Genomic DNA, 17,827 nt, shown 5'->3' with positions numbered 1-17,827 from the left:
GTTGCAAGGATCTGGACATGAAAAGAGTTTTTGAACATGCTCGCTGTAGACTCGTGACCCATCACCCCTCCAGGTTAAAAAAAAACAAATGTATAAGCTTTAAATCTAAAGACTTGATGTATAAAAAGGTCATGTGCTGCAATAAAACATTTTATTACACTGTATACATCAAGGAGTCTTTAGATTTACATCTTATAAATGTTCTTTATTACACTGTAACATCTTTATTACACTGTAATTACATAATTTCCTAAAAATTCTCCAAGGAAAACAACCTCTTTTGTTCAGTAATATATGTACCCTAAATAATACACCAGAAACTCATTCCAAGGACAATAAACCAACTTGACTCTTTTGTTTAAGCCTCAAGTGCTAACTCCCAAAGAGACACTATTAATGTTTTATCAGCTCTGAATACACAGCTCCCAACAACATTTTCACAGGCCACCTGAATCACTGCTTCGTCTGCCATGAGATATTTTATAATGTGTTAGTGAAATGTTGGCATCAACACATTAGAAGGTAGGAGAGCTGGGAATGCTTGCGGTATTAGACAACCTCCTTTGCAGAGGAGATGGTATATCACTGCAATAATTCAGAATACCAGGAACGCTCTTATATTAATCCCCATTTGCATGCTTCCCAAGGGCTTTGATGACTGTACTGTCCAAGCAATTACCAGAGAAAAACAAAGAGGAGACTTTTAGATACCTGCAACACTGAATATGGCTGGAGGTGGCTAGAGAAGGAGTGTGAAATATCCATAAAAATAAACCTATTTTAGAGTTAGAAGCTAAAACACACACACACACACACACACATATGATTCATGCATAGAACATTTGTTACTGTGTCTCCCAGACTGAGGAATCAGTTTTAAACTGAAAATGAAAATATTGAGGGTATAAAGAGAATTTATACTATACTATAATAATATATCATGGTTGATTTATGTGTCATCTGAAAAATTAAAAGCATCCGTATGGCTTAGAATATTTGATACTGTACATCATTTTGAGTGGTTTTTATCTCATAACACCTTTTGTATAATTGTATGCACTGAATAAAAAAAGGAAAGTCTGCTTTTTAATGTTACAATTATTATCTTTCTAACAATAATTTCGATATATAAGCCATTGGCCTCTAATGTTTATATATATATATATATATATATATATTAGGGGTGGGAAAAAAAATCGCTAGCGATTTTTATTGCAATATATTGTTGTGCTCTCTGTCGCAATAAATAATCGATACACTAACGCCCAATATCGATATTTTATTACAACACAAAATGATTAATTTACCCGTTGTCAGTGTCACTGTCACTGTCGCTGTTCGAGTAAATAGGGGTAAAGTGGCGCAAACAGCAGCCGGTGAAGAACACAAGTTAACTAACAACAACAGAGAATTGCAGAAAAAAAGAGAAGCGAGAAGAATGGCGGAAAACAATAAAAAACTAATCAAAGACCCACCCGCTAGTTTCCACTCTAAAGTGTGGAGACACTTCGGGTTTTATGAGACAGTCGACGGAAAGGCACTGGATAAAGTCTATGCAATCTGCATGAACTGATTTGCAAAGATAAAATATAACAGCAACACTACAAATCTGCAAATGCACCTCGTTCGCTATAACGGTGAACTACTCTCAGGTGATAATGAGGGCAAACCAAGTCAGCCGACAATCACTACTGCGTTCAAAGCAAAGCTCCCCTTTGGGTGGCCGAGGGCACAGAGTATCACTAAATCCATCACCGAATTTATTTGCAAGGACCTTCACCCTTACAGCGTGGTCGAGAATGATGGATTTTGCAGAATGTTGACAACACTGGAACCGAGATACGAGATACCGAGTCGTCGGCACTTTACAGACAAAGTCATCCCTGCATTGTATGCAGATACCAGAGCCAAAGTGGAGGGTGAGCTCCGGTCTGCTAAACGTTCCTCAAGAAGAATATGCCTTGATGATTCCACTGTTTACAGTAACTTACTACTGACGTTTCAGTATTATGGTTTACACATGTTAATCTTCATGTTGTTTTGTAATGTTCATGCACTTTTATCTGTCTAGATGTACAGTGTTAACATTTAAGACCAGGAGGCAGTGAGTTATTATGCAAATGCATATTTCTTTGCACAATGTTGGAAATGTTGGCATTAATAAATGCATAAAATTTCCTTATTCCTTCTTTTTCTTTTCAGCCACATATATCGTGATATATCGTTGATGAAATTTCTTCCAATATATTGAATATCATAGATATCGCGAATCGTGATATTATCATATCGTGGACCACATATCGCCACAGAATTGAATCGTGAGGTACCTGTATCGTCCCACCCCTAATATATATATATATATATATATATATATATATATATATATATATATATATTTATATATATATATATATATATATATTCTGTGTGGTTGATATCTCACCTCATAAATGTTGAACTGGCTCTGACCTCGGGCTAACTCTCTGTAGCTGGTGGTGAATTCACCAATGAAATCATGGCTAAAAACATAAGAAGGTACACAGATTGAAATACAGTAAAATATCACTTAAACTCTTCCTTTGTTATCACAACAAAAGCCAGTCATCAGCTTACCTGCCATCCCGATCCCAGTCATACACTTCCACTTTGATTGTTCTGGAAAACAGAAAAAAAGCCATGCATTGTTTTAGCACCAGATTTACTAAAAGAATTATGAAAATTAGATAGAATATGCTTTTTTATATACAACTCAGTTTACCACTTGCTTTTCATGCAGGAATAGTGCAACATTAATTGCATCAGGAAAATGGTGGCAGGTTTCTTTTTTACTGTATAATGATCCTAATTTACAATAAATTTACATATAAATTGTAACAGAGGTGAGTTAAGCATGCATACAGGGTGATGAATGCATAACCTAACATATGGAAAATAAATAAATGGACACATTTGTCAATGTTAGAGCTAAAAAAAAATCTGTAAATACAAAACAATAAAATTGTTAGAATGGTTGAGAATTTTTATCAAATAATATAATCCTTTGATTAAAATTGTATTAATTTAATTAAAACAAATTAACATAAAAATTAAAATCCAGCATTATACATGTATAAAGACACACATTGCTAAAATATACAGATGAGAAAGATTTATTTAAGTTCAAACCTGTTGGAATAAATATCACATGCTGATGTAAAAAATGTTAATGCAGCTATATTCTAACTATATATCTTAATTGATTGAACATTTCTGAACATTTAGGTCTATGATCAGAAAGGTGATTAAAAGTTAAAGAGGTCATTGTAACGTATTTAACACTTTTACGTACAACAGATAAAAGTGACAAAATCAGTCTGTTCCAGAAAAATAGTAAAGATTATATTGTGCTGATTTAGGTGGATTCCACAGCTAATCAATTTAGAATCCTGTGCTAGACTTGGACTGAATTTCTTTCGCCATGCTTTGAATGGTCTCTTGCTGCTAAGGCCTAAATTGAGTCATCAGTCACAATTAAACAAAAGTAGCGCATGTTGGTGAATGCATCCTGTGGCAGGTGTTCGCTCAACGGCTTAAAACATCAACAAGATTTGCTGAAAAAATAAAGCTAGCTACTGCCCATATTAATGAGGATAATACACAGTCTCTTAAAGCTTGCTCATTAGCACAACTGAGAGGCATTACAGAAAACTCTATAGACTGGCAAAGAATATCTGTTCCTGTTTACTTCCTGTCTGCAAACAGTCCAGAACTCCCACGCAAATCATTACAGACGTTCACGGAGAAAGTGAATAATTCTCATGATTACATTGAGTCAATACCCAGAGGGCACAGTGTTTCTGGAATAAAAGCACAAATGAATGTCATGGGGTTGCTCGCTCATTTTCTGCTGAGTTGTCTTGATGTTTACTTTGGGGTAAACAAATGAGTGGGCTAATATGTCCCTCGATATCCATAAATTCGAAAAAGCATGCTGTGAGCAGTTTATATCTTTCATGTTGTTCCAAACCTGCAAGCATTTTGTTTGTTTTGTTGAACACAGAGTCCAGGGGTGCTTTGGACCCCACTGACATTCATTGTACACTCTCAGAGAAAAAAAAAGTACCTTGGCACTGATTACTTAACTCAAAATACTTGTAATGCATTACCCCCAATACTGCACCTTTGTATCTTATTTACCATATATAACCATACATTAAAGGTGCATACTAGTACCTGGATTGCACATACAGTATTTGTACCTTTTGAAAAGTTACTGACCCACACTGTAAACCCTAATGTTGTCTTGACTTAAAAAATCAAGTAATGTTGACTAAACATTACTTAAAATTTTGCGTTTTGGCCCTGCCACTTAAAAATATGAGTTAATTTAACTAATTTACCTTCAAAATGCATAAACTTAAGATTTCAAGTGTTGTGAGCTCAAAATCATGAGTAATCCTTTGGAAAAACTCAACGTCACTCTGTTCTTCCTTTAATGTGATTGGCCATGGGAGGAATTCTGCCTAGCAACAAGAGAACAAAAGCACTGATTGGTGGATTACAAAATTCGTCCTTTTGGTCTGTTTGGTTTGCTGAACTACATTTCAAGATGACGTTTTTTTTTTAGTGTATTATGTTAGGTGAGTAAAGTTATGTAGATATAAAGTTGTTTTGCATGATTTCTACTAGTGAAATATGTTATCCTTGTGGTACGTGATTTTGATATGGTATGATTATTGAAACGACAACTTATAGTATTTGATGAAGTGGCCCAATCGTTTTCCTTTGAGAGAAAGAACATGGCGGCTAACGTTACTGCTTAACTCGTTAAACCAATACACTGGAAACCCTAATAAGTTGACTGAACTAAATTGATTGAGTAAACTCGTTGCCTCAATTTAATTGAGTAATGGAGTCTCCCAAAACTTACATATTTAAGTTTATTTAACTTGACGCTTTTGTAGAAAACCCTAATAAGTTGACTGAACTAAATTGATTGAGTAAACTCGTTGCCTCAATTTAATTGAGTAATGGAGTTTCCCAAAACTTACATATTTAAGTTTATTTAACTTGACGGTTTTGTAGATTGTACTTAAATCACTCAGTTCACCAAACTTGGTGCTTATTTAATGTACTTAAACGATTATGTTCACTTAACTTGGTATTAATTTCAAGTGTACTTATATATTTAAGTTAACTCAACATGTAAATTTAACAGAAAATTATGTTCTTATTTTTGACCGCACACTTTTTGCACACTGAAGTAAAACAAATAACAGCATATTTAAACTTTGACCTTTTGACAAAATGTCACAATATTTATGAAAATACAGTAAACCCTATACTGCACTGTAAAAAAAAAAGTTGTGTCAACTTAAAAAAATAAGGCAACTTATCGCTAGCGCTTTTTTGAGTAAACGTAACAAAAAATTACTATGTTTGCGTATTTTAACATCAACCTAATCCATTGGGCAAAGTTACGTCCAGTGGACATCTTTTTATGTCTTTGCAGACGTTGAAAAGATGTCCACTGAGGAGGCAGAATGTTTTATGATGTCTTTTTTAAAATGTTTTTATGTCTTCTGTACGTCCGATATAGACGTTCACAGATCCTCCTTACAAGGTTTTCTGTGACTTTATTTCTGTCAGACATCTAGAGAAGCTCTTATTGAGAATTAACAGAGGTTTAAATGTTGATACTTTATACATTTGAAGTCACCATTGTGGTGGAAAGTGTTTGGTTTAGTTGGGATCTTGGTCCAGTTACTTCTTGTGTAAGCTTGTCTTTTGCTGCTGTAACAGTGTATTTTAAAACACTGTTTTTGTGGCGAAGAAAGACAAACTTAAATGAGCTCAGGTGTCATCAGCTCTTTATTGGTGTTAGCTTGTCTCTTGCTGCTGTAACTTGTGTGTTGTAAAACACTGTTATTGTGGCAATGAGAGTTGAGATCAGACATGCACATCTTGCTTGTAATGGTGACAAGTTAAAATAAAATGTATTGCTGCAACTGTGGATTTACTTTTATGGATAGAAACCTAGTAGATAAAATAATGTACTTACTTTTTGAAAACAGATCACATCGTCACAAACAGACATCAAGATTTTGGATATGCATCACATCAATGGTGACAATCAGAACAAAAAAGGCTGTAAAATAAGGATGAGTTTGTGCTATGGAGCTCTTTTGTTTGTCACTGTTGTTGTGATGCATATGCTAAATCTAGAAGTCTGTGTGTGTGAGTACTTGATTCTTTTACTCAAAATATTTCAAATGCATTCATTTTGTCCATCCTCAAAATAAGTATTTTGCTCTTGGTGCCTGTTAAAAATATCAAACAAAACTTATTTTATGATCTCAAATACGTATTATGTGATGACTTTCTCATCAACAAAAAACATCTGATAACACCTGAGCTCATTTAAATTTGTCTTTTTTCACCACAAAAACAGCGTTTTAAAATACACCAACCCAGCAGCAACTGGACCAAGATCCCAACTAAACCAAACACTTTCCACCACAATGGTGACTTCAAATAAATCAAGTATCAACATTTTAAACCTCTGAGTGATTTAGGTAGAGTCTACAAAAGCGTCAAGTTAAATAAACATAAATATGTACGTTTTGGGAGACTCCATTACTCAATTAAATTGAGGCAACGAGTTTACTCAATCAATTTAGTTCAGTCAACTTATTAGGGTTTTCAGTGCAGTTACAGTTTTTGTACTTTTTTTGGTAAACGTATATGGACAACACGTTATATGAAATGTTTCCAAAGTCAGGTTTGGAACAACATGAGAATGATGACAGAATTTTAATTTTTGAGAACCTGCAACTAGGAAACCATCACTTTAAGAGGGCAACCGCTATACTGACAAAGAGAAACTCTATCTGAAAAACTTTTCACCTCAAAGTTGCCATTTGACTTTTAGGCAAAAGTTTTGCACACCTCACCAGTAAGGCAAAGGAAACACAATGTATCAGAAAATCTCCTGTAGTCGAGATAGCAACAAAAACAGCTTCCTCTGTGGAATTGTGGGCGGTAGCGTCCTTTGACGTTCGTTATATTCAAAGTATTGAGTCAGCGCCTTTCTGAGCATCTGTCACCTGGGCGTCATTTTCCCTAACAGAAAGAGAGTGCAGCTGCCAAGACGGCTCCCTAGGCAGCTGTCTATCAAGCCTCACAACAGAGGAGAAGAAAATAGATTGCGCTCTGAGCCCAAACAGCGAGGATTGGAGGCAGGGAATGAGTTGTGCAGAAGACATTGAAGGTTGAAGGTAAAAATCCAGAGATTGTTTTAATTCCCATGCACTGACCTCAAACCAAAATGTTGATCTGAGCTTCTTATGGCTTCAGGTGTTGCGTGAAAGACGCATTGTGTAGGATTGGAAAGACACATTGGATGTCAACACCAGTGTTTATTACAAAACTGTGTAAGTCTCTTGATAAAGCATTCATATATTTTGAGCTGCATTTTCAAACTCTGATAGACAGTCGTCATTTTCTAGTGAAAATTTGATTCCTCTGGAAATTTCAAAAACTTTAGCCTAATGTTTTCATAGGTAACACAAGGCATATATTCTCCCAAATGTTTATTCTTAGTCTAAAGCAGAACATCTGTGATTCATTTCATTACCGTCTCAAATATTTGAGATCAGAATAATACTATGGAGGACTATGTGGGGGATGTTTCGTATCTAATCTTTTGAAGCTTGGAATAGAATGGATGCACACTGACATCTGGGCTCTGGAGCTACAATTTATTACGTCTGCATTAATGGCATGGGTGATGTATTGACGTTGTCCTTTTTGGGAACTTCATTCACAAAGATCAGCACAGTTCTCCAGGAGACAATCGGCTGTGGTGACACTGCAACACCATGTAATTTATGTTCCATATATATTCACTGTCCCCACTGTTGATGCTCTTTCATGATGTGTACAGTATGGCCTGTCAAAGATACAGCCGTGCCTTATAGGTGGAGTGCCAGGGCTCTGCAGTACGGTGAGCCAGAGAAGTCAGCTGGATACAGAAAGAGATGTGCTGAAATAATTAGTATATTTATAAATGAAACAGGGTATCTCAGGATTTGTGCTACCCTGTATACCTATGTATATACAACACTATATGTGGACAAAAGAAGTATTCTTTGAAATATCTTCAAAAACCCAACACAATTTTTCCATTGGCTTAAGGGTTATTGCAGAAAATTAGCTCTGCGGCCAATTAAAGTTTCTGATTCTTACAAATTTTGTTTATCATGATAATCTTCACAAATTAACACAAGGTTAAATGGCTATATAAATGAACTAGACCACAGTCACACGACAAGAGCATGGTTAGTAACAACAAGACAGTGAAAACTGACTAGTGAGTAGATGAGTTTATATGATAAAATTACGTTGTCTGATTTATACCTGGGGTGACCATACATACCCTTTTTGACGGACACATCCTGGCCAGTATTTCTATATTGCCTAAAACATCAAGGTTTTGGCTTTGTTTGTGCTGCACAGACCAATTGATGTTTGCCAAGTCTATGTAACAAAACCAACCTAATTCCGACTCAAACGTAGCTCACTCACAACCAAAACAAGCCCAATCGTGTTCAGTGTAGAGAGCATCACTGATCATAATGAGTTCTCCAGTATTTTGTCACGCAGCACCGCTCGCGTCTGGTGTAGAAGGTGTGAGACGGTGTGAGTTAACTTTAGCTGCATTCGTTGTGAAACTTGCTAACTAGCACATTATTAGGAAAGGCAAAGATTCTCTTCTGGAGGTGAAGCTGGGTCACGAACAGTGATCCATCCTTTAGGAACACATTTTAGGAAAACCTGCTTTGTGTTGACTCTTGTTTACAAAGCAGCCTGGTGTAAAATTAATTGCGCATACAAAGTGCATTTAGGTAGATCGGGGGTAGATTGAACACTGCCTTATGCATGAAATCCTGCCACAACATCCTTTGCCAAATGATAAGCACACTATTATTTCATGATTTAATTTTCTGTTCGATTAGTGTTCATTACAAAACAGTGGGGGGAAATTATATTATAATGGTTCATCATTGTAAAATAGACATTTGATATAGAGTGCAATTAAACAGTAATAATGAATCCGTTTAAAAAGGCTATTCTGTATGTGCTTTAAATCTTTTGATATAGCCCACATTTTAATGTTTGTTTTGCATAAATTATAGCTGATTCATGTGAAATATCCACTCCTGTGCATCCATTGGCAAATCATCATACGATCTCTTGTCGGTGGACAGACTTTAAAGCCGCGAGATGCTTGTTCAAAACAGATGGCAGTAATGAACAATTTTAGTTTGTGATCTAGTCAGAAGAAGATGCTGTGGTGTTTCAATGCATTAAAGGCTCGTGACTCAGAATGCAAAACGGAATGTAGTTTTTGTTCATGATAAACTGCTACTTGCTGGAAAAAGTAGTTACTGTAGCTACTGGAAAAGCTGTTTTAAAAGTAGCTGAGCTACTTTCACGCTACTGAAATTGTAGTTATATTAGTAGCGTCACTACTTGTAGCTAGATACTCCCCAACACTGCTGTTTACAGCTTACTCAGGGCAGGTCTATGCTACAACGGCAATGACTGTCAACAGTCATGGAAGAGGCCTGTGCAAAGCTTGCTCTGAGAAAGTGCTTAAGATTTGTGGGGATAAAAAAAAAAAAAACTGGGTGGATTTTTATCATTATAGGGTGGTTGTTTTCATACACTGCCAAGACACGTTTCAGTTGTAACACCAGGTAAAAAAGTAAATTTTGCATCCAATTTCCCCTTTAATAAAAAGTATTATTTACTTTATGTTGTATAATAAAACTTAAAATATATATTAAGGTTGTTTTAACCACAGATCTTATCCGAGGTATTTGACCGAGAAAAAAAAAAATTGACTTTGGGTTGATGGAACCTGAAGTGCTATTTCCAGGAAGTCCCACCCCTAATCTTTAACACTGACCACTGTTGAAGATATCTGACCCTCAATTTTTAATAAAGGAACAATGAAATTTCGTCAAAATGCTGCACTTCTCGATTTGGTGTGGCATGTGGCACAATTCAGGACGCACTGAAACGTGGTGCCTGTCATGAAAGATTAAACCTGGAAAGCAGCTAGAGCACACACAAGCAAGATCATAATTTTTTGACATGCAGTTTTGGTTCCCCAAGCTGATTGGTTGGGACAGGGTGGTAACCCTCGCTGTGTCAAATGTGAGGAGTGGGCAGAGCATGTCCTACTATAGTTACTCAGGCACGTCACACAAAGTCCTATATTATCTCTACGGTATCTCTATTTTTGAACTGATGTATAATAAATTTATAATGCTTATAGCATTCTAGAACATGTAGGCAAGGGTCAAGTTCAACAGTTCCTCTGTGGTAACCATAGAGATGATCTGCTGGAATCTCTAAAACAGCTTTGTAAAAACAGTTATAAAGATCTTATTTAACACACTGTACATGTACATGTTTAAGTTATATTATTCATCATTATATCTAATGTTCAGTCATCTTTGTATGCAAACATTTTTGAACAAGCTTTTAAAAGGCAAATATTGGTTGGCCTATTCTTCATATCAAGCTTATATGGTCTTGTAGTGTATGTCAAATGTGCACGAATCATCATACCATTAAAAATAAATGAATAAATAAATTAAAAGCACAAAATACAAAATAAACTATGATAAATAAAGATGACTATGTTATTGTTAACTGAAATATATATAACATTTTTACCCTTCCGGTCAAATATTGCACTGCACAGAGCATAGCTAGTTTTAACTTGTCTATAACTTGGCAAATGACCATGGAATAAGTGGGTATGATGACGGCTTGCCGTACATTCAAAGATTTGAAATTCACTTCGCAGAGGCTGGTTCTATGCCTCCACGTCATGCATTTCAAATCATTTAATGCACGGCAAGCCATTGATTATCCCTTAAAAATATATTAGATAATTAAAATAAAGTTGAATACATATAAGTGGCAGATAAAAAAAAATAGAAATCTTGCCTTGTAAAATAACTTTAAATAAAACTGAAATAAATTCAAGTTGAATAGAAATATTCAAAAACGTAATAAAAATAACTGAATATATATATATATATATATATATATATATATATATATATATATATATATATATATATATATATATATATATATATATATATAATTTTAATAAATACTCTTATAGTTTATAAATAATACTAAAACAACTACAATATTTTTACTGTTACCCCTGGAATCAGAATCAGAAGGTGCTCCTTGTACATACATACATACATGCATACATACACATCTGAGGCCGGTGACACACTGGCTGCGTGGCGTTTCTGCTGCATGTCAGTGGCTTGGTGGCTGCTTCACGTTTTCTGTGTCTTTACACACTAGAATTGTGCCTGACGCGGCGCTGGTGCACTGCTCCTGCTGTAGGTGACATAGAGGGAGGCCGCCGAAAGACCAGGCTCTTGTCTTCATGACAACAATATAAACTTTTTTTTTTTTACACACCTACTGATAAAGGACACCGTCAACAGTATTGACGGCAAAATAGACTATGACAGGTGCAATATTTGAAAATCGATAATTATTTATTTATTTTTTAAATTACATTTATATCTGAATTTATGTCAACTTATAGACTTTCAAACATCAAAATGTCATGACGTAATATGTATTTGTGTACAAAATGACATATAAACATATTTTCCTATTACATTTTGCCTGGAAACCCTTCCAACAGGATTGCGTGTCGCGTGAAAAATAGGCATCGGTTCTATTTCTAGCATGCACGCGTTTTCCGCGCAGCTCAAGTCGCGCCTGAGACGCGCGTCTCACGCAGGCAGTCTGCAAGCTCTAACCTGTTAACATGGGAGCCGAATTAAAAACGGTCACACCACGCAGCTGAGATGCTTGCGCCACGCATCCAGTGTGTCGCCGGCCTGACATGAGAACAGAAAAAAATATATAATAGAATTAGTTAGACTTAGCAATAAATAATGTGTATGAATCTGGAACAATAGATTGAATCATTTACAGATTTGTGCAGTTTTACTCTATACAGAACTGTATAAATAAAGAGATATGCATATGCATTTACATAATACTTGAGAAAGGCAATCATTTAAGATGCAGAATGATTTACGGAAATGAACTACAGAACACGGGTGATGATTCATATATTAGCTGTTTAAGCTGGAGATGGCATGGGGGGAAAACTGTCTTTACATTTCTCTTTTTGCACAGAGAAATGTAACAGGTAAAACAATATATATATATATATATATACATATATATATATATATATATATATACTTTTTCTTACATACTGTGGGTATATTGGTGTTTCTTAAAATAAGACAAATGTGAGCTATGCATTTTACTTTGCATCTACAAATATTTGAGCCTATTGAGCAAGTGTTATGCTGTACCAGGTGAGCAATGAGCAAGTTTTATATATATATATATATATATATATATATATATATATATATATATATATATATATATATATATATATATATATATATAAAAATATTTCATCATCAAGCTCTTCTTCTGCTGTTTCCTTGGTAACCAACTACACTTATCTGTGAAAAAAAATGGATGGAAAGATGGATGGATGGATGGATAGATAGATTTTTTTATTCTTTTAGGGGTGAAAGTTAAAGGGTTAAGAGACCTAATGGTGTTAAGTAAGAAAGCCAGTGCTGGTCTGCGTGTCTTACCTGTCATAGTCTCCATTACAGAGAGCTCTGACTGGAATGGTGAACGGCTGCCAAACAGGGTTGAGGGTGTTCTTCACCACCTCAGTCTTATGGCAGATTGTAAACCTTCATGTTGAGAGAACCAAAGGAGACTTGAACATGACTGACATCAACCACCTGCTGTTTTTATTTCATTGTGATCAAAGACGACAAACCATAAAATGATGACTACAGCATCAGTTTACACATCGCATTGTTTTTTGGGGAGTTTTTTTAGACTTTGGAAATGACATATGTTGTGTAAATAATATGGTTTCCAAAGGTATTTGAAATTGCATTGTAGAGCAATTATCAAACCATAAAATGTAATATCCTTCCATTCTATAACAGAGATTATTTAACATTTGATAATTAGCCCTTCATCTGTGACAAAGAGCATCATTAAAACATCCTAAACCTGCTAAAGCACAATATGAGCCTTGGCACAGCTATTTCAGCTGCTCTGTTGAGTACTTTTGCTCTGAAAAACAAAATGAGCAAACTACATCACAGCTCTTGAAAACATGAAACCACAGTCACTTAAGTAAATAGGCTTTGATGGAAAACTCTGAGGATAGAGGGCCTTTTCCTGTCCCTCTGTACACAGAGAGAGAGTCATTTTCAGCCCATAAATTTCCCACAGAGCATTGAAATGTTTTGCCAGTCTCATAATATGGGGGTGATGGTGGGTGCTGGGTATTATGGAAGATGTACCTTTTACAGTACCTATGATTAACACACAATTGTGTTGTTTTAAATCAAGTTAAGTCACTTACGTGCCGTCTTCGTTACTTCTGTAGAAGACCATGAAGGGATCGGATTTCCCAAAAAAATCCTTCTTGTCCAATTTGTTGGCACAGAACTGCATGGTTGCACTGTCCTATAAAGAGAAAGAAAGAATGAGAGAGAGAGAAAGAGAGAGAGAGAGAGAGAGAGAGAGAAAGAAAGTTAAAATATTTTTAAAAGTTTTAAAAGTTGTAGAAGTTAAATATTTAAAACTATAATTCAAATTGACCCAAACTTAGTTTTTTCCCTATTCCCTGAGTATTATTAATATTATTATTATTATTTAATGTTATATTGAAACCATTTAATGTAATAAACAAAGTACCCAAATTATATATGATTCATTCATTAATTCATTAATTCATTCATTCTTTCATTCAATCGTTCGTTCGTTCGTTCATTCATTTTTTCATACGTATGTTTGTTTGTTTGTTCATTTGTGCATTCGTTTGTTTTTGGTCATTCCTTCATTAATTTTGCCTTATTTGTTTCCTACCTGAATTTTGTTGGTTGTAATATTACATTAGATAACATTTATATATTATTTATAATATTTATCTACAAGGGTTTGAACAAAGTTTTCACTCACCAGCCAACTTGGCTACCAAATTTTTAAGTTACCAGACATTCATAACTTCTACTAGCCAAAAAAAAATAAAAAAGTAAATGGCAAATCATTTGTACTTTATGTCAGACGGTAGACCTAAATCATGAATTGAACGAGGCATCAGTTCTGTATCTTGGCAACTGTACAATTTTACTGTCATGTGACCATGTATTTTGGAACCAACCATCATTTTGGCCAGACTGTGAAAAGGAAATATAAATTGGGGCAATGGAAGGCAGCACCTATTTATTTAAAAAACTGTTTTTGACTTGTCAAAATAACATCTTAGCTTAACAGATATAATGGTTGTTACATAAAAGCAAATTTATCCAGGTCTAAAAATATTTATGATGCATATAGGTAATGGGTAACAGGGCTGGACTGGACTGGAGTTAAAATTCGGCCCTGTAAAAATTCAGCCTATCCAGCCCACAAGTTCCCATGTGAATGTTTTGCTGCATTATAGGGCCTTCAATTGGAGTAAATAAATAAAAATGGATAAAAAATAAATAAATAAAATAATAATAATAATAATAATATATTACTGAATTCACAGCAAATGCAACTAACTAATAGCTTACTGTTGTTGTTGTTGTTGTTGTTTTTTTTGTCACATAGAAATGCAAGCATAAGTCAATATAAGCATTGACTTTGTGCTAGAACACAGGAAATGTAATGCTAATAAATGCTGTCATCATTTCCTCACCCTCTTGTCATTCCAAACCTGTATGACTTAGTTATGTAAAACACAAAATGTTTTATAGAATGTTACCAAACCATTTAGTCATTTCTACTGTATAGACAAAAAATTCTTGAATTTCTCCAAATAACTTCTATTATTTTTTCCACAGAAGAAAGAATAAATTCATATAAGTTTGGAATGACATGATGTTGAGTAAATTATGAACTAAGAACTTTAATATTTGTAAATAGAAAACAATTAATTAATAAAAGACAAAGACACTTATATTTATCTTTAATCGGGCTCTTACTGAATCAACATTTCACTTCAATTCAAATTAAGCTAGTTTGTTTACATTGCTGTTTGTCTACATGCAGTTTACCATGTCGTGACAAAACCCAAAACCTTAAATGTTCTCATATGACACAAATGAATAACACAATTCCTATTCAATCCTGAATGGATTAAGCAGTTTGCACTGTTTATCTCTTATAAATATTGGCGTAAGCACAGTGCTGTGCGGGAGACTGATCCTGCTCTTCTGAATTAGGCTGTATTTAAGATATCACGATGAGTCACAAGATCAGTATTTGCTCTAAATCTGGGCAGATTTGGCTTACATGAACTTCCCAAAATTATTAATGAACATAATTCACAAAAGTAACCTGCCAAATTAACTAGTGATTTGACAGCATTACCTTCCACAGTTTTGTTTATTTCAAACCCTGTACATCTATATAACCACCCATAAAAATGGTTAACCTTTACATGACAAACCATTTTAGATAAATGCAATATATAGCGTAAATATTTTTTTATAAATATATAAATATATGGCATATGTTGAGCATATATTTGATAATAATAATAATACATTTGCTATGGCATGTGTTGAATTGACATCTGAGTTGATTACAAAGCAGAGAGAATAGAATTAAAACACTTTCATCTAATTCTTCTGGGAGAACGAGAGGCTCATTAAAGCTAGATCTGTGATCTTGTTGTAGTGAACACACAGAAACCAATAAAATCTATGAAGCATTGTGATTTGAGCTCAATTCAGTCATGAATAATGTCAGTCTGTAATCAGCTTCTGCTTCACCTGTCATTATGATTATGACCATGACTGCCATGTAGAAAAAACTCTGGATCAGCAGTTTCATGCTATGATGATTCTGAATGCGAATCAAGTCAATGCTTATAATTTTTGGATTGGCCCTTGAGATCAAAGGTAAAGCACAATCAGTGCAGAAGATGTGTCTACTTCAACTAGAATGAAGCCATTTGAGAAATTATTCTATCCGGTTAGACAGAACTTTCTGCAAGTTCTGAAGGTCTGAAAGCTTCATTGAGACATTACATAAAGACATTTAGTTGTACAAACACTGGCTGAATAACTAATGGCTGTTGTTTGCAGGGACGTTTTCTAAGAAGAGACATAAGAGGCAGTACTTCCTCAGAAAACCTGGATGAGAAAATAATCAACAGTACAAAAATAAAAAACTAAAGATTTGCATAACAAAAAATCTAATTGGGTTTATAATGCATTTTTTTCTAAAGCATATTCTCTAGAGAACCAATATATATATATATATATATATATATATATATATATATATATATATATATATATATATATATATATATATATATATATATATATATATATATATATATATATATATAACATTATAAATGTCTCTACAGTCGCTTTTGATTAATTCAATGCATCCTTTAAAATAAAAAATACACATTTCTTAAAAATATCAATCAATCAGTCTTACTGACTCCAGGCGTCTGAAATTATTTGTAGTGTACAGTATATCACCACTTTTAATAATTTCCAGGCCTGATATAATGTAAAAGCATGCACTCTAAGTGAATGGACACCCTAAATATGGTGAAAATAAGCCTGTAATAATATTCCTGCAGAAGCATCGTGAAGATTTACAGATTTTCGGCATAAAAAGAAACAATTTGTGACTATAAATAATAATAGCAGAACAAAAGTTACAAGTAGCCTAACAACTCTTTTTTTTGACAGTATAACAGTACACTGTACAAAATGATTTTATGGCTCAGTAAATAAAACAGGAAAAATCATGCATCTTTACTAAAAATATATTAGTAAAATTAAAAACTCCTGAATATTAAGTAAAATCTAAATATATACTCAATATTTTCTCGTAAATATTATACATCCAACATATGAGTTAATTTGATGTGATTATCTAGCATATTTACTCAAATTAATAAAGTACTTGAAGCAAATAAAAAAAAATCACGTAAAATGTAAAGCGAGGAATATCGGCGCATTCGTGGAAAGAAAACCCGCGATGATCGAATGCTTCTCCATGATCTCTCCATCAGTTCTTGACAGATAAGTACTATTTAAAACCGCATTACAGATTTTTACATTGAATTTATTCAAGAAACGTAATTTCATTAGATTATTGTGTTGTCATCACTTCATTCATTTGAAAAGTTTAGCTTGTTCTTGAGTTAGCTTTGTAAACGAGCGCCATATAAGCTAATGTTACAGTCCCATAGCAAAACGAATTTCACATAAATATGTGAATTGTATGGTTGTGGATTGCTCTTCGGAAAAAAATGTAGGGGCTTAGTTAACAGGTTTTATTTATAACTGCAGTCTGTAAGTCATGTTTTGATACTGAGATTAATAAGCAGTCATATCTATGCATAAAACTGCTAATGTTGGAGTTGTAATGTGTTTAATATGCCATTGAACATGGATGTTTACTATTGCTTAAGCTGTTTAAACTATTTTAAAGTGATCTTAAGCATCATATGTTTCTGTGTGCTGGCTATTACCATTGTCATGGTATTATTTTGTGACATTATAACAGTAAAAGTTAATTAAATTTAAATTAATTACCAGCATTGCATAAAACAAGTAAAATGTATTTAAAAGAACAACTGATTTTACTTAATTATATCAGATTTGTAAGTGAAATATACTCAATAAAAAGTAACAGGTCAAGTTACATGTAT

At 34.0% G+C, this 17,827-nt stretch overlaps 2 protein-coding genes across 2 annotated transcripts in view; one reads left to right on the top strand and one right to left on the bottom strand.

Annotated features, from left to right (window-relative positions):
* cpne5b (copine Vb) overlaps positions 1-17,827 on the bottom strand; it is a 189,596-nt gene that overhangs the window by 32,658 nt on the left and 139,111 nt on the right. The window contains exons 8-11 of the mRNA XM_059538162.1: positions 13,517-13,620; positions 12,723-12,827; positions 2,614-2,655; positions 2,444-2,519 (exon numbers count right to left, since the gene is read on the bottom strand). Coding sequence (XP_059394145.1) covers positions 2,444-2,519; positions 2,614-2,655; positions 12,723-12,827; positions 13,517-13,620 — 327 coding nt within the window. The remainder of the gene's footprint in view (positions 1-2,443; positions 2,520-2,613; positions 2,656-12,722; positions 12,828-13,516; positions 13,621-17,827) is intronic.
* Positions 1-17,827, top strand: part of LOC132126715 (small integral membrane protein 7) — a 224,619-nt gene that overhangs the window by 196,316 nt on the left and 10,476 nt on the right. The window lies entirely within an intron of this gene.

This window comes from Carassius carassius, chromosome 44 (genome assembly GCF_963082965.1).
Source record: "Carassius carassius chromosome 44, fCarCar2.1, whole genome shotgun sequence".
NCBI lineage: Eukaryota > Metazoa > Chordata > Actinopteri > Cypriniformes > Cyprinidae > Carassius > Carassius carassius.
The sequence above is the reverse complement of the archived record's forward strand: the minus strand, read 5'-3'. Positions and strand labels throughout refer to the sequence as shown.